The 24,096-nt window shown below is 43.5% G+C and overlaps 1 protein-coding gene and 1 non-coding gene across 6 annotated transcripts in view; both read right to left on the minus strand.

Annotated features, from left to right (window-relative positions):
• The window catches only part of RC3H2 (ring finger and CCCH-type domains 2), a 50,114-nt gene that overhangs the window by 23,635 nt on the left and 2,383 nt on the right, over positions 1–24,096 (minus strand). For 3 of the 5 annotated variants that reach the window (XM_089772909.1, XM_075905605.2, XM_075905607.2), the window contains exons 2-11: positions 16,809–17,076; positions 15,791–16,087; positions 14,229–14,346; positions 12,884–13,117; positions 11,677–11,852; positions 8,829–9,029; positions 8,285–8,417; positions 7,892–8,010; positions 1,766–1,878; positions 837–1,145 (exon numbers count right to left, since the gene is read on the minus strand). In XM_089772909.1, the coding sequence (XP_089629035.1) occupies positions 837–1,145; positions 1,766–1,878; positions 7,892–8,010; positions 8,285–8,417; positions 8,829–9,029; positions 11,677–11,852; positions 12,884–13,117; positions 14,229–14,346; positions 15,791–16,021 (1,634 nt within the window). In that variant the 5' untranslated portion in view covers positions 16,022–16,087; positions 16,809–17,076. Of the gene's footprint in view, positions 1–836; positions 1,146–1,765; positions 1,879–7,891; positions 8,011–8,284; positions 8,418–8,828; positions 9,030–11,676; positions 11,853–12,883; positions 13,118–14,228; positions 14,347–15,790; positions 16,088–16,636; positions 16,787–16,808; positions 17,077–24,096 lie in introns of those variants that run through there. The other 2 variants (XM_006121933.5, XM_075905606.2) reach the window with 2 other exon arrangements.
• LOC112545591 (small nucleolar RNA SNORD90) lies at positions 8,518–8,633 on the minus strand. The gene has a single exon (XR_003089121.1). It is a non-coding gene; the product is annotated as a small nucleolar RNA SNORD90 (small nucleolar RNA).

Consider the following 24,096-nt stretch of genomic DNA (forward strand, 5'->3'; position numbering starts at 1 on the left):
CATCCCTAATCTAAACCTTTCAGTTTGTACCTAGAACTCAGATAACAAGTACTGAAAAAATGTTCTGGAAACAACAGATAAATAAATTAATGGAGATTGCCTATCTCCTAGAACTGGAAAGGACCTTGAAGGTCATTGAGTCCAGTCCCCTGCCTTCACAGCAGGACCAAGTACCATCCCTGACAAACTTTTGCCCCAAATCCCTAAATGGCCTCCACAAGGATTGAACTCACAACCCTGGGTTTAGCAGGCCAATGCTCAAACCACTGAGCTATCCCTCCCCCCAGATAGGCATTGAAAAACCGGTCTAAGGTCCAGGGATGTTTGGACAATGCCCAAATGGTTTTAAAAACGTGTAATACCTGGAAAACCTCCAGGATTAGAGAAGAATGGTTTTGATAACCAGAAAAGCAATGACTATTCCACACAACTCTACAATAAAGAAATAACAAATCATGGATGCAAATTGTTTTTAAAACTGAATAATCCCAGGGACAGATCAGATTCCGAACAGGAAACTGGAAGAGAAGGGATCTGGAAAGCTGCATCAATTTGGCCATTCTATTTAAAAAAATAAACTGCTGACACAATTCGGGCAGCTCTTTTGAGCTACCAAGTAGTGTCTCCACTGCTATGTCAGAGTTTGCATTGCTACACAACCAAAGAGCATCTCAAATACATCTTCCCTTTTCCCATCTACCAGATACATTGCTTGGTTATCTCATCCACTAATACCACACACAGACCTCTCTTCTGCTTGCAAAGGGGAAGAAAAATGCAAAATGTGGGCATTACAATGTTAGCTCCCAATTCTTTTTGCCTGTCGCAGAACATACTTTTCAGACAGTGATTCTGTAGGAGACCCAGACGCATTTTGACCACTGGTTCCAGGCTTTCCCCCTTTCTTGACATTCTCCAGAGCTCTTAAGGAGTTTTCAGCACAGCGAGGAATCAATTGGGGAACACCACTTTCCAGATTTGCAATCCCATTGGAACTCGGCACCATCTTCCCTGTTGTTTCAGGGTTTCCTATGACAGAGATTACATTTCCTGCAGTGGTGGAGACTGTGCTGTTGACACCGGCTTTATTTAGGAGAGGGAATGTTCTCACAGTCGCACTGATCTTTTTGTTCCTCAAACGATACCTGTATTTACAAAGACAATCTGATAAAGGAGTTTACATTGTGCAGGCTAATGCATTTGTAAAACTCGCATGACAGAGACAACGAGAGGGAGCTCATCAACAAGGCCACAATTTCAGCACTTCACAATTTAACTTAAGCCATGAGTGCACTAGGCTGCAGAAACAAGTAGATCAGACATTTCACTCTACAGTGAAAGACCCAACTCTTCTGAGAGGCAGCAGAGCTGTTATAGTGTGGAGATGGGTCTATGTGGAACTAACTTTATGAAGTTATACATGAGCTATTTGGTAAATTGAGTTAGGAATAAAGAACTGAAGATTAAGACCTAATGGGTATTATTCTTCAGTACGCAGCACTGAAAACCTCTTGAAGTGCCAGGCCAATAGTCAATAATTGTGTGCAAGAAAATTTTGCTTGTTATATTTTGAGAGTAAGTAAAGGGCAATTCTGACAATATATTTATAGATGCTGCTATTTTAAGAGGCCTAATTTGCACAAAACGGCTCTCTTGCAAATGAAGGATCCACAGAATGAATTCACACACAAAAGGAAATGACTTTCAAGATTTCATGAAAGCTGCCTGGGTTTGATGGAAAGAAGGATACTGTCCCCAGACTTACTTTTCAAGCTCTTCCTGAGAGTGAGCAAATGTACAGTTAGTTCCTCGTGGGCATCCTCCTTGCTGCCGCAAATCTCGACACATACTTGTTTTATATTTGCTATTTGGTTGCGGCTTAAAAATAGGAAAAAAAAAATCCCACTTAAGTTGCCATACAAGTTTAAATATAAGCAGCTTTAGATAAAAATACAGACGTGCAAGTGTTGACAATTTTGGTAATGCTCTTGCTCACCTCTATAGAGAAAGGAGTTTTTCTACTGACATGAATTTTCTCACACTGAGCTCACTGCGACTAGCTCTACTGCATTCAGAAAGTTTTGCTCACCATCGTGCATTTGTCAGCTACTAATAATTACCAGATGCCATGTCTCTCAGAATCAGTGAGCCCAAATAACACCTCAACTGCCTAACAATCACCCATCAAAATTTTGAGTGTGCACACCTTTGTTTTCTGTGAAAATTTCTGTTCAAGATAACATCCTTTCTTATGGTAGGGCTTATAACAGCGATTCTCAAATGTTTTGTGTTGACGACCCCTTTCACAGAGCAAGGCTGAGTAGGACACCCCCTTATAAATTAGATATGTTGTAATTAAATTTTTTATTTATTTTTAATATAACCAGGGTTCTCCCTACACCTCTCCTGACTGAAAGGTCGCAAGCCCCAGTTTGGGAAGCACTAAAACTGAGAGAAGCTCTAAAAGGAACATATTTGTGTTCAGTTGTTTTAAAGCACTTAGTTTCTGTGGCAAAACTATGACTGAAGTGTATTGTATCCTAATATTATGTGGTAGAAGACAATTCCCGCAGGCTGATCACACACTAGACGTCTGTTACTCTCCAATCTAGAGGGCAGCAAGAGAACCACTCCATTATCCAACCAATTCTCGGATGAAAAAGGATGTCTCCCGTGAGATAAGAACTGCCTTTGTCACCCCACACAGAAGGAAACAGGGATAAGAACTAAATCCTAGCCTTCAGATGCATATTTCTGAGCGGAGATTTTGGGATTCGAATCCCTTAGCTGGCTTTGAAAATCCTAGCCTTACATCATGCATCAACACTTAATACCAGACATAAAATAAATCTGTGCTTAGTGAATAGTCTGCTTAGTTCAACTATGTGTCCAACACCTATTCACCCAGTGTGTCAGACAGACGTGTGTGTGTAAAGGAAGAGCCTTGACCAATCAGAGATGGATTCTGGATGGACGTGTCAGGGATCCTAAGACAGAAAAGTGTTTTTTAAATTTATTTTTACATCTTCCTTTACTATACTGATTTCTTAAGTGGTTCTTGCTCATAGAATGGCCTTGGAAGGCCTGACCTTACAGTTGGGCTTTTATTCCCTTCTCATATGGCCTTGCAGATGGAAAAGTTTCCTTCTGTTGCCCACCCTCAGTCTCACCCGTGCTGACAGAAGATGCTTTGTTTGGGTGCCTGCTTTCCCAGGACAAGCCTGTGAGAAATGAAAAGCAGTGAAAGAGGCATCCAAGATACATGATGAAACCAGGGATGCCTTCTGAACGTTTGCTTCTAGCCCCAGTGGCTTTTTGACAGCCCCTCAGAGGAAGTTGGAAAGAGCTACCCCTGGTAGGATTACTCAAACGGAAGGAGTGAAAGTGATGGAGACACAGAGTTGCTGAAGCTGCTTCCCAGTGCCCTTCTTCGATAGGAATCCACTCCCTGTCCGTCTACAAACCCTCAAAACCTCTCATTATAAGTCCGCAGCACTATCCACCGGGCCCAGAGCCGGAGAGCTAATCCAGCCCTGGTGGGAAGCCCTGAGCCGGCGGTGCTGGAGGACCCGGGGAACACTGGTGCTCCGAGTTGCATGAGTGAGGGGAGTGTCATTTCTTTTCTGCTTCTGTCAGGGGTCATGTGAGTATTTCGAGAAAGCGCCCGGATGCGATTATGCAAATGAAGCACGGGAAATTCAAATCCGCGCTTCATTTGCAATTTCGCTCAGCTGTATTTGCATTCCTTTCTCGAAAGAGGAATGCAGTGGAGACATACCCAAATAGTCTTATGATTGGGTTATACCGATATCCTTGATCCTGGCTCACACTACAGTTGTATACAGGGGAGAGAATTTTGAATGGGTGGCGAGTGATTGAGATGCTACGTGCTTGGTTTGGGTAGTTACCGATACGGGCATTCAGATCACAGAAGGCACAGGGGAGGATTCGCAGGCTGGATCTGTTGATGGTCTAAAGTTCGTTTGTAATGTGTTATCCCTTAAATATTTATTCTTCCTCTTCTCTATAGTTTCAACAATTAACTTCAACGTTTTGGTATTTCGTTGCCTAAGGCGGCTGTGGAATTGCCATCATTCCACACATTTAAGAGCAGGTTAGACAGACACCTGTCAGGGATGATCTAGATAAGGGTGGGCAATAATTTTTGAGCAGGGGGCCACTTCAAACATTTCTGAAGTAGCCCCGGGCTACCAGAAGGGGCAGGACCAGGACACTTCTGTGCTTCCCCACCCACAGACCCTGATTGTGTGCTCCCCTGCCTCCAACCAAAGTCTTTGCCCCCACCTCCCTCTAGAGAGAACTGCCAGCTGCTCTGAACTGCTGGCGGTTCCCTGGGAGGAGACTTCGCGTGCTCCTCTCTTGCCCCCAAGTCAACCAGGGCCTGAGGGAGAGGGAGCATGAAAAGTTTCTCGCTCCCTGCCCTGCAAGGAAGCACCTTGCTTAGAGTTACCCACCAGCTAAACAGCTACTGGCGGTTGATTAAGTGCTGAGCCCCTTGCAGGGTGGGAGAAGACTTTGTGCGCTCTCTCCCTGCCCCCAAGCCCTAACTGGCCTGGGAACATGGGGAGTGTGCAAAGTCTCCTCCCATCATGCAAGGAGCATGTGCGCTTAGAAGGCTAATCAGGGCCTCTGGGGGAAGCGCGTGAACTCTCTTATTCTCCCCTCTGGCGCACAGTGCTTAGCACCAACTGCCTGGGTTGACTAAGTGCTGCACGCTTCCCCTTCCCTAGGCCCTGATTGGCCTGGGGGCGGGGGAGCAGCAGGGCCTCTGTGGGCTGAATCAATCTGCTTGGCAGGCCAAATGCGGCCCAGGGAGGCCCTTTTGCCCACCCCGATTGAGATGGTGGTTGGTCCTGCATGAGGGCAGAGGACTAGAATTGATGATCTCTCAAGGTCCCTTCCAGTTCTATGATTCATGTATATGTATAAAAATAGATAGAACACAACTAATGGCATTAAAAAGACAGATTTATTTATAAAGAGTATAAGGGCTGCTGATTAATCGGCGTTAATTTAGGCAATTAACTCAAAATTAATCATGATCTATTGCACTGTTAAACAATAAAACAGCATCTGAAATGTGTTAAATATTTTTTATGCTTTTCTACACTTTCAGTATTGATTTCAATTTGACACAGAATAAAAGTGTACATTGCTCACAATATTATTTTTTATTTATTTATTTGTGTGTGTGTGTGTGTGTGTGTGTGTGTGTGTGTGTGTGTGTGTGTGTGTGTATATATACTGTGAAAATGATAGACAAAAGAATTTTTTTTTAATTCAACTCATACAAGTACTGAAGTGCAAGCTCTTTACCATGAAAGCACAACTTACAAATGCAGATTTTTTTTGGATACATAACTGCACTCAAAACCAAAATATAAAACCTTAGAGCCTACAAGTCTACTCAGTCCTACTTCTTGTTCAGCCAATCGCTAAGACAAACAAATTTGTTTACACTGATGGGAGAGACGGCTCCTGCTTCTTATTTACAATTTCATCAGAAAGTGAGAATAGGGGTTTACAAGGCACTTTTGTAGCCAGCGTTGCAAGGTATTTACTGCCAGATATCCTATATATTCGTATGCCCCTTCATGCTTCCTCCATCATTCCAGAGGACATGCTTCCATGCTGAGGATGCTCTTTAAAAAATAATGCATTAATTAAAATTTGTGACTGAACTCCTGAGGGAGAATGGAATGCCTCCTGCACTGTTTTACCTGCATTCTGCCATATATTTCATGTTGTAGCAGTCTTGGATGATGACCCCAGCACATTTTGTTTTAAGAACACTTTCACAAAATGCAAAGAAGGTACCAATGTGAGAGTTCGGAAGATAGCTACGGCCCTCGACCAAGGTTTAAGAATCTGAAGTGTCATCCAAAATCTAAGAGGGATGAAGTGTGAAACATGGGTTCATTAGTCTTAAAAGAGCAACACTCTGAAAGTGGAAACTACAGAACACAAACAAGCAAAAAAGAAAATTAACCTTATGCCGGTGGCATCGGACTCAGATGATAAAAATGAATACGCATCAGCCCTCACTGTTTTGGATTGTTCTCAAGCAGAACCCACTATCAGCATAAAAACACATAGCCTCTGGAATTCTTGATGAAGCATGAAGAGACATGAATCTTTAGTGCATCTGTTACAAAAATACCTTGTAACGCCAGCCACAACAGAGCCATATGAATGTCTGTTCTCACTTTCAGGTGACGTTGTAAAGAAGCAGCATGCAGTATTATCTCCTGCAAATTGCAACCAAACTTGTTTGTCCAAGTCATTGGCTCAACAAGAAGTAGGACTCTCAAGTTTTACATTGTTTTGTTTTGGGGGGCCTTTTTAGTACAGAATTCTATAACTGTAAGTTCAGCTTTCATGATTCTTCGAAAACAATATATTTAAAAATATAGGAAACATCCAAACATTTAAAATAAATGGTATTTATTATTTTTAACTGTGCAGCAGCTCTAAAACAAATGTATAACGAGGCCATTACATATAAATTAGAATACCAATGTACGGGGAGACACATCAGCTAAGAAGTTCTTATATCCTTTTTCTTCATTTGTTCACAGAGACACTAGAGTAAACAACTGTCTTCATTAAGCAAGACAAGAAACCTTAGTATGCAAGTAATGAGCTAACTAATGTGGCACCACTGGGGTTTGACAGGTTAAAATAGTCCCAGTATAGCAGCACAGGCAGTCCCCGAGTTACGCGGATCCGACTTATGTCGGATCCGCAGTTACAAACGGGGCTTTTCTCGCCCCGGAGGACGGGAGCGGCGGGACGCCCAGATGAGCCGCGGTCCCGCCGCCTGCGTCCTCCGGAGTGAGAAAAGCTGCTCCCCGTCTCCCTGGTCTGCTGGTCAGACCAGGGAGACGCGGAGCAAAGCCGCGGAGGACGCCTGGGCTGTCCCGCTGTGGGCGTCCTCCGCGGCTTTGATCCCCATCTCCCTGGTCTGACCAGCAGACCAGGGAGACAGCGAGCAAAGCCTCGGAGGCCGCCCGCAGCGGGACAGCCGCAGCGCGCCTGGGCTGTCCCGCTGCGGGCAGCCTCCGAGGCTTTGCTCCGTTTCTCCCTGGTCTGCTGGGGGAGGGGGCGCAGCTAGTGCTCCCTCCCCGCCAGCAGACCAGGCTTTTCTGCCCACGACGCCTGTCAACAAAAGGCGTTATTCCTCGTAGAATGAGGTTTACCACTGTTGACAAAACTGCGGAGTTCTGTCGACGTTCTGTTGACAGAACTCAGCGGTAGTGTAGACGCAGGTACAGTTTTGTCGACAAAAGCCCACTTTTGGTCGACAAAACCCTGTAGTCTAGACACACCCTGAGCCTGGGCGCCCCTAGGCTCTGGTGTGCAAGAGGAATGTGGGGAGTGCCTGTCTCCTTCTCAGTCAAGGAGCTTCTAACTTTGCTTCTCAATTGTGTGCAGCCCCCAACTGATTTTTCTGTGGGTCAACAGCCCCTGACCCAAAAAAGGGTCCCTACCCCCATGCTAGTCAGTCAAACAGGAGAGGTCCTAATGCATTATTTTTAAAACCCTGGGGGTTCTACCCAAGTGTATCCTTAAAGTATTGTAGAAACAGATACCTTTTTCCTACAAAAGGAAGACTGGATTGGATTCCCTGTGCTATCAATCAATATCTATTTTTAAATGGATAGACAGGATCTTGGTAAATGGCATCAGATACTCTCCGCTCATGAATATGGGCCTCCAATATTAATCTTACTGTATTTCATGGTAACAAAAGCCTGACTAGGCTACAACTACTCTAAATCAACATTTTTTTTTTTTTAAGTAAGTTAAGAGTTTTTGCTAAAGCATCACAGAACACTGAGAAATACAGGTAATAAACAGATGTAGTTACCTGTGGTGTTTCATGACCTTTTCTACTATAGTTCTGAATAAAATCCACTAGCCCATGTACCACTGTCTTCACTGCCACCATCGCATTTTCCAGCTGCTCCCACGTTGGAGAAGTTGCATCTACAATTGATAAATGTAAGCCTATTTCAACAATAATTACAATATCATCATCTTCAATAAGAGACAACTTTTATATTATGCAAGAAACATCCAGTACAAAGATTAATAGGAAACTATCTTGAATAGCAGTTTAAAAACATCAACTGATGAGAATTGTTTAGAAAAGAAACAGAATGTATTACCAGTATACTTATATTTTTTATGAAAAATAAAGAAAAAAAGTGTTGGTTTTTTTGTTTTGTTTTTTTACCATTTATTAGCACCATTCACATACCTGGATTAGGATCTATGTTTGCCAGAAGCTCTAAATGAGGCCTAAGTCGATTTAAATTTGCTGGATCACCTGTACGTTGCAAGACAATTGTCAACTCCTGTACACTTTTTGCAAATGATTCTGGAGACTGGAGCTGAGAATAAGAGTAACACGAAAGCTCTTAATTCTATAAATTAAACATTTTAACAGAAAAAGTATTGTCATTTTCTTTCAAGAGAAATGGGCTCCAAAATGAGATTGATAGTGTCTTCAGATTGCATATAGTGATTATCAGTGGTGAGAAATTAAAATTCTCAGCTCAGAATCTGCCCTATGAAGCTTCATCATAAGACACAGAACTAGACTAAGTGATTTTTCACACTGTTTCTCTCTGACCTTTGCAAACATTCTGAAAGGGCTTTGTACATAAAGACTAAGTACAAAAACAGCTACCTGAGTCCCTGGTCATATTCAACTTAGTCAAAATCAGAGACTAGTTTAAAACCTGCTTCTGTTTTGTATTCTGTTAAATCCAAAGTATAGTACATCTACCCAACTGACACACCTTGTCAATAATGGATTGCATGTGCGACTTGTGTGCCAAGTCGCCATAAAGGAGGGAAGACCATTGTTCTGGTGAAATTCGAAGTCCCGCTTCCATGGCAATGTGGACAATTTGGGCATCATGCTCCCTCCGTAAAGCCTCATAACTCCGAAATTCCTCTTTAAGCTGCATCAGAGAAGAATCTTCATCTCTTTTGGTGACCTAAAAATAAAGAATTCAACAATGTTTAAAAGCTTCATGTGTCTGTTATTACATCAGAGTCCAGCAGAGCAGGGTAGCTATGTAGTTTGGCTTGAATAAACAAGTGTGCCATGGGATAAAGAATCAACACTTAGTCCTTCCAAATATTCATCCCCCTGCAGGGCACCTCCAGTACTGCAGGGTCGCCAGATCATCCAGTGTTGTACAGTCAGTCATTACTAGACCTTCAGTTCCATATTAAAAAACAAATTCTGGAATTTTCCTTTGACTTAACTGGTAAACGCAGGGGAGGAGATTAAAAAGTTGCGACATTCTATAACTTAGAGCAGGGATGGGCAATAATTTTTAAAGGGGGGGCCACTTTGCCAATTTTGGAAGTGGTTGCGGGCCACAGCGGAAGGGGCGGGGCCTCAGGCAGAAGGGGCGGGGCCAAGAGACTTCAAGTGCTCCCACAGACCCAGATTGGCCTGGAAGTAGGGGAGCACAGGAAGTCTTTGCCTCCCCCAGCACCTAGAGGGAACCACCAGCTGTTTTGAACAGCTGGGGGCTCCCTCTAGGCACCATGTGCCCCTGGCAGTGTGAGGAGACTTCCCATGCTTCCTCTGCCCCCAGGCCAATGGGGTCAGGGAAAGGTGGGGAAGAAGGAAAAAAGAAGCATCCGGGGGGGGGGAGGGAGAATGGGATGCTTTCCCCTTTGTTCGGAAGGCGCCTTGCCTCCCTGTGCCTCTGAGCCACTGGAAAGGGGGGGGGGGGGAAGTGGACATAGTCTCTGGCTCCCCTGCCCTGCCCTGCCCCACCAGGGGTGTGCGGTTCCCTCTGGTGCCACGTGCCCCTGGTGGGGGGGAGGAGACTTTGCACATTTCCCCCATTCCTAGGTCTCGACTGGCCTGGGGGTGGGGGACCGAGAGGGCGGCCACAGGACAGATCAACCCACTTGGCAGGCCAGATTAAGCCCGCGGAGGCCCCTTTGCCCACCCCTGACTTACAGTATATGTTACAGAAAACCCATTAATACCAGTATTAAGAAAAATACCTGGCTCTTACATGCACCTTTTATCTGTGGATCACAGTGTATTTTATATATTAACCCTCAAATACACCTTTAGCAGAGTGATATCATCCCATGTTTCTGACTGGTAAACTGAGACAAAGTGAACCATAATAGGGTGGCTCAAGATCTATAATTGCAACAGTGACACAAGCAACAACAGAACCACACAAGGAGGGTGCGTGTTTGCGTGTGTGTTGGCGGGGGATTTTGTGCTTTTCTTCCCCCCCCCTCAATTAAAAGAATTCCTGGGGCCCCCCGTTGAAACTTGTGTGCTTCCTCCCCCCCCAACAAAAATTGCTGTGGGGCCCCGTCAAAATTGTTCGAATTGGGCCCCACTTCCTAAAGCTGGCCCTGGTAGGAGGGGAGGCCACGATCCTGCTGTGGCAATCCTTGCTGGGCCTCTTGGCCAGTCACTCACGTCTGGGTGCAGCAGCCCAGCCCCAAGTGTGGTCAGGTAATACAGCCCCAGGGCTCCACCTACATACTCTACTTCCCACCCCCCCAGTGCCCTGCCCTGCTTCCTGCACCTCCCACACACCCCAACCCCCTACCATAAGACTGACAAGAAGCCAGAATGAAGCAGCATTTGACCAGTTATGAAGTAAACTTCAAAGAAACATGCAAAAAGATGCAGCAGTAGAAGTCCCATTAAATAAAGTCTGACTACAATGTTTCATTTAGGATATTAATCATCATGTCAATTATCAATAATATTAAGTTGTATATTTTCAGTCATGCAAACGGGCATTCTTATATAGCTCTTTATGGACCACTTGTTCTGAATTTTGATGTAGTTTGGCTCTTTCGTTTGAAAAGGTTGCCGACCCCTGCTACATATGTTTATATATTTGTTGGTCTCTAAAGTGCTACAGGACTACTATTTTGTTTTTTTATTTACAAACTAACAAGGCTACCCCTCTGAGACTTTGCTTACGTTATGTGTATATCAAGTATACACTAAGCCTTTTAAAATATACCATATGTTGAAATAATTTAACCATCTTCCTGTGTCATTGAACACAAGAGCTTTTGTATCAAATATGGATATTCTATCAAAGATACCTAAATCAGACTCCTGTTTGTCAGCTGACATTTTGTTGCCTTTGTAGGCCATTTCTTAACAATCATGATCCATGCTGCTACACAGTAAAGTGGAGTTCACTTCCTGTTCCTGATCTCTTACTCTTTAGAGCACAAGGAATGGGAGCATTCAGTGGTATAAAGAGATAGGGTATAATAAATGAGAAATTTAAGCATCTCATGTGCATTGTAATGAATGTATCAGTACTGAATGCATTAGGATTCACTCTCCATACACTTCAGTTTTACCATGTGTGTGTGCGCTAAGGCTGCAGTGGTGGTGTTAGGTTATCAATCAGTTTTAGCTCACTTCTTGATGCTTCACTATATCTTTAGAATGGGCAAGTTCTGAATTTGAGAAGCATGTTGCAGGTGAAATAGAGTCATGTCATATTATTCCTCAGAACTATATGCTAAATATTGCTGATGTATCAAAAAGCTTTAAAAAATAAAGCTGATATTAAAGTTGCAAAAAATAAAAAGCAAATTTTCATTTGAAATGACCCAATCTTTTACCTTAAAGCAGGACGCTCGATACAGTAGTTGTACAACATGACCAATGCTTGTTTTTGATGCCTGAGGAAATCTTGGTTCTAGTCTTTGTACAACAAAAAGTACCAAAACTTTTCTTGAGAGCGCAGAGCCATCTTCAAGTGCCAATAACACAAGTTTTAAAGCCTCTTCCTGCATAGCTTCAAACATAAAAAAGAAATAGTCTTAAGAAAAGCAAGACTATCACACTAACGGTGTACACAGTAACATTTTGTTTGAGAGATCTTGTCCACAATATTAACTATTTTTAGTCCAACAACCAACCATAGCAAAATATACAGAACCCTGCAAATCTATTTTATATCCTGGGGCATAATTTTCCAGATGCACATACCAATTTTGTACTTGTGCAGGGTTTTAAAGATACAGTCAGTGAAAACTTGCCCCATTTTCAGAAATCTGCTAGTTCAGATATAAAACACAGAAGTGCTTGAAATGCAGTAAATGGTTCTAGTAAAAGGAGACAATGATTCAGGCCTCCTTGTTTTCAATAATACCGGCTTCTTTTAACTTTTGGTTTTACATTGACAGTCTCAGCATTCAGCCCTTTTCATTTCCTATAGCGTGTCAATATTGTACTAGGAAGTTGCATGAAATCGAACAGTAGGAATCACACAGGAGTGTTAGAACTACCCATAAGAATTACAAGTTGACAGCACTACCAACAAACAGAATCTTCTGATGAGCCTGCACTCCATTTGGCATCAATTTACTGGATATAGCTGGATTTTATCACAGAGTCAAAAGCAATAAATTATAACTTAACTGCTTGTAGCACAGTATTACCATGCAACCTGGGCTGGTGGTTTTGGATTCCATGGCTTAAGGTAGAAACACAAACATATCTCAATGAGGAACCAGGTGCCTATGCTCTCACTGCTCAGTACTAGCAGTATATTAAATACTGGGCTACAGACAGTAAGGAAAATACATCTGTTTATAATAGTCTGAGATTTGGGGAACATTTCCCTGCTGCACCCAGGAATAGATCATAACAAAGCCAAGAGGTATATTGGTTACAATGCTCAACCTTTTCCACTTTCCCGTAGCCCATTCCCATAACCTGAAAAACAAGAGCACGTCATCTTCCAAATGGCAATGACAAAACTCCCAAGGAACATTATTCCTGGTAAGAAAAAACCCAGCCAGATCCATTCTGCAAGTGTCCTACCTGGTCCTAGAAACTGGCATCCTCGTGCCCTAACAGCAGCCCAGAGATTGGCAGACAGTTGCTGAGGGTTCTGGTGCTGTAAAATCAGTTCTGTTACAGTTCTTTCACCAAGTGAGCGTGCTGCCCGCATAGCTCTAACACGACCCTCCTCCTCCACCAGCTGACAGTTCACCAGCGTCACCAGTTTCCTTTGCATTGGACGGCTCAGTGCACTCTGATTCAAACTAGCAACTCCTTTAAAGAATGAGATAAATAGACAACTAAGTTAAAAGTGAACAACCATTTCTAGTGTAAGTCACAGACCAATGCCATGGGCTAAACGTGAACATGATGGGGTAAGAGCTAATTCACCACTCACCACCACAATACTGATCCTACTGCCCTGTCCATTTCTTACCAAGACGTGTATTAAATTAATCTCTTTTTGCTCTATACCCCATTTCTGTGCCAAGTTAGACAATTTTAGGGTTTATCTAGGATCCCTGACTCACTTTTGAGCATAACACACTTTGGGCAGCTTTCAACCCGGATTGCAGAACATTGTTTACTTCCCTGCAGACCACCAAAAAGGATTACTGGCACTGTTTTGTTTAGTCCTCCCCTTGTCATTGCAATCATAGCTGGACAGATGATTAATAAAGGAATTAAAATTAAAATTGTATATCTAGCTATGTGAAACCAAACCTGTCTAACTATGGTTATGTCTACACTAAGCTGAAGTTTCGAAAGAGGATATGCAAATTCTGTGGGAATTTGCATATCTTCTTCCGATCTCACTTTTGAAAGCACAGCTTTCAAAAGTGAAAGTAGTCGGGACACGGTTTTTATTTGCAAACCTCCCCCTTTTTTGAAAAGCCGCTCTTCCTCAAAAAATGAGGTTTACACGGCTTTTCAAAAGGGGCGGTAGGTTTGCCGGAAGAAGAAGAAGAAGAAGAAGAAGAAGAAAAAAAAAAAAAAAGAAGCAGTGTCCCAACTACTTTCACTTTTGAAAGCTCTGCTTTTGAAGTGAGATCAGAAGAAGATATGCAAATTCCTCTTTTGGAACTTCAGCGTAGTCTAGACAAGCCTTTAGAGAAAACATGGGTTTCTTTCCTATGCTCAGGTGAGAACTCTATTAAATGAAAATCACATTTGTTACCTTCAAAAGCAAAAACAATACAGTTGTTAGATTGTTATTTACAAAGCACCATATATGTGCATGAACCAGTAAAAAGACAAAACTTATCAGAAAATCAGAAAGACTATCACTTCATAGCATGACACTAATTAGCACGGAGAACATACGGTTGTTAAAGAGTAAGACTGTCTGACACACCAAGAATTGCAGAGTTTTAAGAAGACTTACCCTTTCCTCCACTTAGTGGCTTTAAGTAGAGTGCCAAATCCTCAACACATTTCTTTGCTACCTCATAATGTTTGTTCTCTCCTAGGTTACTTAACTTTACTGTCTGATGATCTGGTACCTACAAATATTGCAAAGGAAAGAAAAGGGAGTTATAGCCAATGTGTTCTCTAATTTTTTCCATTCACGTGCAGAACACATTTTGTTATGTGCACCACCAATAGAAACACATGGTGCCGGTTGCTGCGAGCACTGTTAATCAGCTGGGTGGCACCTGAATCTCTCCTGGGTGGCTGCAAAAGCACTCAGCTTACAGGGAACTCTGGTTGTAGTTGGTAAACAATTTTTCACATGCTAAGTATCATTATTACTAACTACACAACACCATAGGTGTACACTGTTCTTCACAAAAATGGTGAAAGACAGGTTCAACTCCAAGGTAATCATAATACAGCAAAGGACTACTGAAGACGACAGCTATGGTAACATAATGCAGCTGCCCTAATTGTCTGATCTAGTGGGTCTTAACTAGACCCACTAAATCGAATGCCAGAAGATCGATCTCCGGCATGGCAAGTGAAGAGGTGACCTTTGAAAATACATGTGAAAGGGCACAAGAGAAAGACATTATTTACTTACAAGCTTCCTGAAGTGTGATACTCATTTTATGAACATTCCTGTGTCACCAGGTAAGTGTTCCTAAATCAGTTAGTTGATGAGACTCGCTCTCAAAGTGCAACCTCAACACCCGCATCATGGGTGCTTCAAAAGAATGGGATGGCTCAACCTGGGTTCAGAGGTCAGATACTTTTCAACGTAAGAAAGAACCTGAGGCAATGTCTCCACTTGCCAGATCATCCATCATCCAGTAATTGATCTTCCAGGGTTCGATTTAGCGGGTCTAGTGAAGACCCGCAAAAAATCAAATGCAGAGGGTCACCACGTCAACTACGGTACTCCTCACTCTTGCAAGGAGTAAGGGAAGTAGAAAGGAGAGTTTCTCCTGTTGTCCTCTTGGGGGGGGGGGGGGGGGGGGGAAATCGATGCAAGGTTTGTCAACTCCAGATATGCAGTTCATGTGGCTCAAGTTACGTATCTTGCATCGATCTTATCCACCAATATAAACCTGGCCTGAGGTTTTGACTAAACTAGTTCCCAATGAAGGATAAATGAGTGTAATCTGCAGATTTACTTTTCTAATGACACTGTTGATTGTCCTTGAGGAGGACACACAGTTGTACACCCAGCTATATTGAAAGACAGTCTTAAAATGATGTTACACACATATTCTGTCCAGAACTGCGGCACATTTTAGGGTCATCGTTGTAACCCAGAGTTCTGTCTATGCAAGATGAAGAAACATTATTTTAATTGTGACTAGGAACAACTGTCTGGTAAGATGGTCCCCTGTTGAGATTGTTTTTGTAGTGTGTACATGCCCTCTGATGGCAGAAAACATCTGATATTTGTTTTCCTAGATTGGAACAGTAAAGATTTATTCCTGCTGCAATGGTAAAACATAAATGATAATGCTGGGAAAAAGTAAAGAGCTCCTTAAGTCATACCTGGGCTCCAACTAACTGGAGAAGAGCAAAGTTTACAGGAAGCATATCGATGTCTGTGTTGATGGCAGTCTGGTCGAAAGGACATGCTTTGCGATGAAGTTTGTTCAGGCAGGTCTTACAGACGGTGTGTGAGCAACCTAAACTGATGGGCTTGTGGACATTCTCATCAAACTCATTGTAGCAGATTGGACAGGACAGAAACTCTGTCCACTGAGCTGCCTGCACAGGCATTGTGGAAGTCGGACTCTTATTTAGCAGACTAGCAGACCATTATTTCACGGTCCCGTATTTTGGCAGCTGTAAAGTGAACAGAGGATGCAGTGTTTCTACATAACGTTTTGCAGTCATTTATAATTAGCTTTTCATTTAAAAAACAAACAAAAAAAAACCAAGATTTGAACATTTTATTAAATAAAACCAAAAATCTTCTATTGAAAACCCCATCTATTGAATCTACTTCCTCGCCCCCATTATTTCAGTCTATGCTAACAGCTCAATAATCTGCCAGCTAGTATGCTAATCTAGGTTGTGAGACTATCTTCACAAACTATCATCAGTGTTCCTTGTATTCTCATGGGATTACAACATTTTATGAAAACAACACTGGTTGGCAAAAAGGCAGAACCTCAGATACAAATGAAGTTCACAATTTTCAAAAACTAAGAACACTCCCTAACAATGGAAGGGCAGTGGGAAGTTAAAAAAAAAAGATTATATTTGTTTTACTACCATACAAAGTGGAGTACAACATGATGACTGATGTTTTATCCTGCCTATCTTATACAAATTTAAATCAGGTGTCAGGATACACATAGCTTTACATAAACAGAATTTATTATCACTTACTTTTTTCTTTTTAAAAGTGGTAAAAACATTCATTGCTGGAATGGGAGAGTAATTCTGTGCTCACATCCCCACCCAGATAATACCCCATCAGAGGATTGCTCCAGGGGACACTTCTCAATTTGCATTTCACGCATTTACTACCTCATATTCATAACAGTGAAACTTCACGTACGTAAGTCTGTGGCAAAAAGATGTCTGCTGTACTGGAAATCCAAGTATTTGGGGCAATTACACAGCTGATACTTTGTTCACACAACTGTTTGCAGAGCATAGCACTGTAGCTGGTTCCACAACAAGGAAAGGTACAAAAATGGAGACCAAATTACAACACGGAAAATGTCACCAAAACTCCATCTAGATCCAACAAGCAACAACTTCAGCTTATTATTAGCAGGTCTTTCCTTTGCAATATCTCTTTGTGCAGAGGTTCCACGTAAATCCTATGTAAAAATATGTTTGAAGGGAAAAGGGAAAATTTACTCATTTATTCTGAAAGACATATCCCATCTGACATAAATCAATAAAAAGAACGCAAGCTCAGATATTTAGAAGCGACTCAAGCTAAGAAATTCAGCTAAACTATCTAAACTGAAGCCTTCATCACGGATACTATCTGACTAGTAGGTGCTTGTAAAGGTTAAAGCTAAACAGACACACCCATAACTACTCTGCAACAATTTCTCTCCCCACTTTGATGTTGCCAAAAAACCTAGAAGCCAGATGGTTTGCATAAGTGCTATTAATTAACCTGTCCAATTTTCAAAAATGCAGATGAACTCACATTACCTCTTTATAAATATAGATAATACCATATTTTCTTTTTCAAAAGTGGAAATAAAGTAATGTTATTGTTTTGAGAAAGCCAACGGTTCTCCTCTCTCAGGAGTGGGGAACCTTTTTTGGGTCAGAGGCCGCCCACCCACAAAAAAAAGTCAGTTGGGAGCCACACTCAAGTGAGAAGCACAAAAACAAAAATAAACCCTCACTGACGTGGCCCTGGCTGAATAGGAGAAAGACACTCCCCACATTCCCCTCACACACCGGAGCCTAGGGGGGCCCAGCTTAGTAGATTTTATGTGCTCCAGTCCTTTGGTGGGTAAGCGGTGGGACTGGAGCACCAGTAAGGGCTTCCCAGTGCTGGGAGGGGCCCCACAAATCTCGGGGGTCAGATCAAGGCAAGCCAGGGGCCACATCCAGCCCCCAGGCCTGAGGTTCCCAGCCCTTGCCCTATCCCATCTGAATTGAACAACTTTTCATTTTCATTTCAAATCAACTGTTGGCTGTTCTACAGTTTAGTGCTTGAAACTCTTTAATCCAGCAACCCCGGGAAACAGGGTATTCTGGATTAAAGAATATGCCAGACCAGGGAGTGCCTTGTGAGGACTGGGTATGAGGGGGATGAGAGTGGGGCACTTATCGGGCACCTGGCTCCTCACCCCCCTGCCACTATGGGAGCAGCAGGGAAAAGCCTCAGGAAGCACAACACTGTGCTGCCATTCCCCCAGCTTCTTCCCTCCTGCCTCTGCCAGGGTCCGTACTACAGGTATTCCCAGATTAGGGACACCCAAAGGACAGAGGCTCCGGTGCATACGTTGGACCACTAAAATACCTATGAGAGCACTGCAAAAAACATGAAAAGCTGATGCATTTTATTTTAATTATGACCATCCAAAATTCTATTTAGCATTGATCATCCAATGTCCTTTCAGACATAGAATACTTGTACAAGATGTTCTTATTTCAATGAGATTTTCATCACGAGAGATTTTTTTTCCTAATTTGTATCTAAAAATGTACAATGCATACATTAAACTAATGCCATTGATCCTAAACATCAATCCAGCATCTTCAACACCAAACAAGCCTAGTCAGACACAGAGTGATGTTGGGTTTTAACCCTAATATAAATCACACACTTTACAAGGGAGGGACACAAACTTTTTTAGGCATTTGAATTCCTATTATCAGTACCTGCACTTTCAGACATGAATATTTAGATTAGTAGCCCTTGTGGCAGCAAACTACCGCTAATGCCAGTGAAGACTGATTGCTGGTGACCAATAGCATTTTCATATCTGTCAGGTTAGACAACACAAGTGACAGCACCTGGACAATTCTAAACTTCTGCCGTTGCTGGCTTGAGTAGCAAGTGGGAAATAAAGAAGTCTAGTACACATACAACACTGAATGAACAGTCTCCATTCCCACATCCCTCATGAATAGATTCAAAGGGCAGTAATCTTTCTTCAGAGAGCATATACATGCTTGGCTTCCACAATTAATTCAGAGACTTGCAGGTAACAGTTACAGCTCATTTTCCAGGCTTTCAAAGTAATTGTATGCTCCTCTAAGGGCCAGTCTACACTAAAATCACCGATACAGCTGTGCTGTCAATACACTAGCTACGGCTAGTACAGATGTTCTATCTATGTCAATGGGAGAAAGCTCTCCCATCAGCATAAATTACTATACCTCCCCAAACAGTGGACATTAAGCCAGCAGGAGAGCTTCTCCCACTAACACTGCCCTCTCCACACTGGCGCTTTGGTCAGCATAACATACAATGCTTATTGGTTAACCATCCCTTGTCAGTTAATTCCACTGGTGGCCAGCCACACCCAGCCAGTGCAGCTCTGGCCACCATGGGGCTGGGTGGTGGGAGCTAAGTTAAATCAGTTAACAGGTTAAGCAACATTGTTTACCTGATTAACCGTTTTAATATTGCTAAGGAGAAGCCCATTGAGCACATGCTGACCTTGAGATTTCTTGTCAGGCTGGCATCTAATTAAATAAGCAAGAGCAGGAAAAGTTTTCAACTCCCAAAACTTCCAGCAGACATTTTCAAAGAAGTCTTCAGTACGGTTTCACACATGCCAACTCTTCTGATATTTTTGCTCTCCAGTACGTTCAAATAGGAGTCTAATGTACGTCTCCTACTTATCAAATTAGTTTCTTAGAAAGGTATAACAGACTTGTTTTTTTTCTGACAAGGAATGTATTTAGGGATGTCCTGCTGAAAAACAAATTGCTCTGATACTCTAAAAACTTAACAAAATTCAAAAGTGACTTGTCAAAAATCCTGACAATAATTATCAACTTAAAAATCTAGTGACTTTTAAAGGGACAATTTGAAAGTATTTTCAGATGCTACTCGGGGGCTGTGCCCCCTGCTCGCCAGCCACTACTGTCCACCACAGCCAGATCGCCTTTCTTCCTACCCGTGCCACAGCAGAAGGGGGCCCACCACCAGCCCTTTCTACAGCCAGAAGGGAGCTGGACTGCAGGTCCTGCCCCAGGATCGGGGCTAGGACAGGACACTGTGGCCAGATGGATGCTGGGCCCCAAATGGGGTCCTGCTGGCCAGGCTTCATTTTAAATAAAGTAAAATATTATGTCCAACACAAAAAGGTTTTCCACGTTGTCTTTATTTATGGTGGGGTGGGGAACCTTTTTTGGGTCAGGGCACTGACCCACAGAAAAAGTCAGCTGGGGACCACACAAGGAGGGAAAAAAAAAAAGAGACCCTCCAAAAGCTCCCAACCTTCAGTGAAGTAGCCCCCACACAAACACCTCACTGCCCTGGTGCCCCAGCCCCATGGAGTGGGGGCAGAACTGAGGTTGAAGGGCTCAGGCTAGATTAACTCTTCTGGGGTTCCAGGGTTAGTGAATTTTGAGAGCCTGGGGGCCCAGAGATGGGGCCAAAAATGAGGGGTTCAGTTCCCATTCCAATGAGTGGAATAGGGATAGGGGTGCAGGATCTGGGCAGGAGGAAGGATGCAGGAGGAGCTGAGGGTGAAAGGTCTGGGTGGGAGGTAGGGTGTAGGAGCAGGCCGGGGAATAGGCTGACAGGCCAGGAGGAAGGGTGCAGGAACAAGGGAGGGTGGAGGAACAGGCTGGGGGTAGGAGGTCTGTCCAGGGGGAGGGGGCAGGAGCAGGTTTGGGGGCAGGGTTCCTGGCCTGGGGGGGGGGGGGAGGGAAAGGCAGGCTGTCTGGCTGGGGGTAACAGAGTCTTGGGGGCAGGGTGTCTGGGGGGGGTAAGTGAGGGGCTGGAGGTGCAGCGGCTGGGTATACGAGAGTGAGCGGCACTTACTGTTCTTCAGATCCCACATCAGTCCCATGCTCAGCCTCCCACCAGCTGGATTCTGGCCAATGGGAGTGCAGGGAAAGCCTCCAGACAGCGTGCTCATGAGCTGCCGTTTCCCCAGCCTGGGAGGGGAGCGCTTCCTACCCACACAGCGAGGCTTGGGGCTCTCTCTCCCCACACTGGGAAGCCAGCTCAGGGGCTCCAATCACTGGGGGAGGAGGAAGGGCGAGGTTGCAGCACCAGGCAAAGGGGGCCCAGACCACTCAAGTCAGTGCTGCTGGGTGCCTTCCTGCCTGCCTTGCAGAAGCACCACTCATTTCTGCAGCCCCATGCATGGCTGGGTGGGAGGGAGCCAGCCTGGGCTTGGGTCTCCCCCAGGGTAATTTGGCACTGAACTCAGGAAATGGCCACTTGGGTCGTGGTGAAGGATCAGGCAGTGGGCAGCTGGGCACACTGGGGGCCTCGCCCTGTGCCTGACGCTTCTCCTAAGCCTGCTGGCCCAGCAGCCCATGAGCACCAAGAATGACTGTGGCATTGCCCTGGAGCAAGTCATGGCACCCAGGGGCATGGGAGTCTGTCTCTGTCCCCAGCATGAGTGGGCCTCGCATAAGCCAAAGCAGCCTTTGGGCCAGGGGACAGGCCCCCTGAAAAGCTGTGGCCAGAACTGAGTGGGCAGGACTCTTGGGAGGCAGAATCTATCCAGGTTGGGCTGGCAGGTGACTTTGCCATCCCCGAAGGGGCAGGGAGCCCGTGTCTAGCCTCGCTGTGAGGGAGCTCGTGAGAGGGTGGGGTGTGTAGACACAGAGTGATGTGATGATGTCACTGTCATCCCAAGGGAATTTTTTTTTTTTTTTTTTAAACAAAGAGAGTTAACCTAATCTTTCTACGTGAAAAATCCACCAACACAATGCAGAAAATGATTAAGCACACAGCAAGAAGGTTTCATTTTTTTAACAATATGTTGAAATGCTATCAGTTGAGACATCATATTAAGACCACCTTAGATTACTAAACCTGAAGAATTTAGACATCTAAATATACTGTTTGCTATTCATTATGAAACTATTGCATAGAGGACAGACTTGCCCAAATCATCAAGTTTCACTTTTTATTTCTACTGCAGTAGCTACATGCTACTGAGTTTGAATTCATAATCCTCCCAGGGGATGTTTACATTTTCCTATCAATCACAATAAGTGAACCTGAATTTGTTTTTTGAATCACAAAAAATGTGGATTTAACTACTTGATGAAATTACTTTAAACATTAGATTTTTTTAATTTATAATTTGTGAAGCTGATTCACAATGGAGCTGTATGGTACATGAGGCTCACATTTTAAACCAACTTTGGCACATTCTCTCAATCCTATTAACCTTCCCTATTGACTTCAATGAGTTCGATTCCACTCAATTTTTAGTCCTACTATTGAGAACTTTGAATTATTAAGGACTGAGTGCATTAGGCACTGCAAATTACTACATGGATTTTATTCTAATATAATACACTCTTACTATACGATTTTAACCATGCTTCTGAGGCTGAGATGCTCTTTACATAGTAGCTAGCTGCAGACAACTTGGGATTATAAAATGGGAAAATGTCAAGGCATCCATTGCAATTTTCCATCTGTGCAAGCAAATTAATCACTTGTTTAGACTACAGTAAGTAGGTTTGTCAAGCCTTCCTTCTGAAGTTACTTAAGTTGAAAGTTTCTCATCTATCTCAGTAATTTATTGCTCATGTTATCAAATTATTAGTATCAAATTACATTCTAAATGGACTTCAGTCTTCCATTTATTACTCTAACCACCACAACATACATAGCCAAGAAACTGGGTGCACACTGAAGGCCAAGGAAGTTGGCAGTCCCAATAATAACTTTGCATCATTTAGCTATGATGATTTAAAGTGAAAATAAATCTTCTTTAGATAGAACAGACTTGCTTGTTTCGGCATATCACGTAATATCCGTCACATTTAAATCTTCTGAGAAGCAGCCTAAATGTAAAGAGAGCTGTTCAATGACCACTACAAGACAATATTCCAAGCTACCATTCTGATAGGACTTTTTATTAGAAACCTGAATTTATCTCTGGGGAAAGTACAAGTCTCATATTAGGGATATAGAAGAGTAGTTGATTAGTCAACTACACAATGGGCCTAGGCTTATTGGGTATTTGAGTTGACCACTTGCATCCCCCCCCCCCACTCCTTGCTGCCTCTAAATCAGAGGCAGAAAGGAGGATGGGGGAAACAGGAGCTGGTGCTCGGGAGGAGGGGGGGGGGGCAAAGCCAGCTTAAAAGCCAGATCCCCCAGCAATGTCTCTGCAGTGCCACTTCCCCCCACCCCGTGCTGCTGCCTCTGTCAGAAGCAGCAATGCAGGGGGACCAGGGAAGGCTGCTCTGGCAGCAGCCTCTGTCCGTAAGAGGTCCCAGTAGGAAGTTGAGTCCTCCCACAGATAGGGGAAGCTTCGCCGCAGCAGCTCCTGTCCACAGGGGGTTGCAATTCCCCACAGGAACACCCTCACACTCCGTGTACAGGGGCTGCTGTTGGAGCAGCCCCTGACTCCATGGCAGCTGGGGCTGGCCACGAAAAGAGGCTGCCCCAGCAGCAGCCACTGTCCACATGACAGCAAGCTGCTCTGGCAGCAGCTCCTGTCCGCGGTGGGCCCCAGCTCCCTGATGGGACCCACCCCCAGACAGGGGATGCTGGACCTGGCATGAGCTGGGACTGAGCAAGCCTAGCTCGCTCCCAGCTCACACTGAGTCCAGGAACTATCGCCGCTGCAGTTCTGCAGTTGGGGTAGCCCCTTCTGAGTACCTTCCCTTATCGACTAATACAAGTCAATACAAACTGAGTTAACATCCTTAGCTTATATTTCAGGGAGAAATGTTTGTTTTATTTAAGAAACATCACATCCATGTACCTCAATTTAAAACAGACCAAAACAACAAGGTACTTTTTTCAGGGATCCCCATATTACAGACTTGAGCTAATAATTAAACAACCAACAATCTAGCACTTTTCCTGGATTTATTTATGCACATTTCTGTGGTGATCATTATCATAACCTATTATAAAATTGTCTTAGACTTTAGCCTTTGCCAAACACCCATAGGGAAATTTGGAAACTGCAATACTTGCAATTTTCCTAGCACAGAGACTTTAAAAAACACAATTTTTAGACTATTTGTTGAAATGTAGTTATACTATGTAACACATTAATATAAAAATGGCATCAGCACGCAAGATTTATTATTGCTTGTGATTTCTAGATAAACATTGCTGTTCACATGTAAAAGTGTTTTTGTTTAGTTGGGTTTTTTTCCCTAAATGCCAGAACCATTCATCCAGGACCTCAGTCAAGATTCTC

The sequence above is a fragment of the Pelodiscus sinensis genome, chromosome 23 (genome assembly GCF_052426305.1).
Source record: "Pelodiscus sinensis isolate ZL-2025 chromosome 23, ASM5242630v1, whole genome shotgun sequence".
Taxonomy (NCBI): Eukaryota; Metazoa; Chordata; order Testudines; family Trionychidae; genus Pelodiscus; species Pelodiscus sinensis.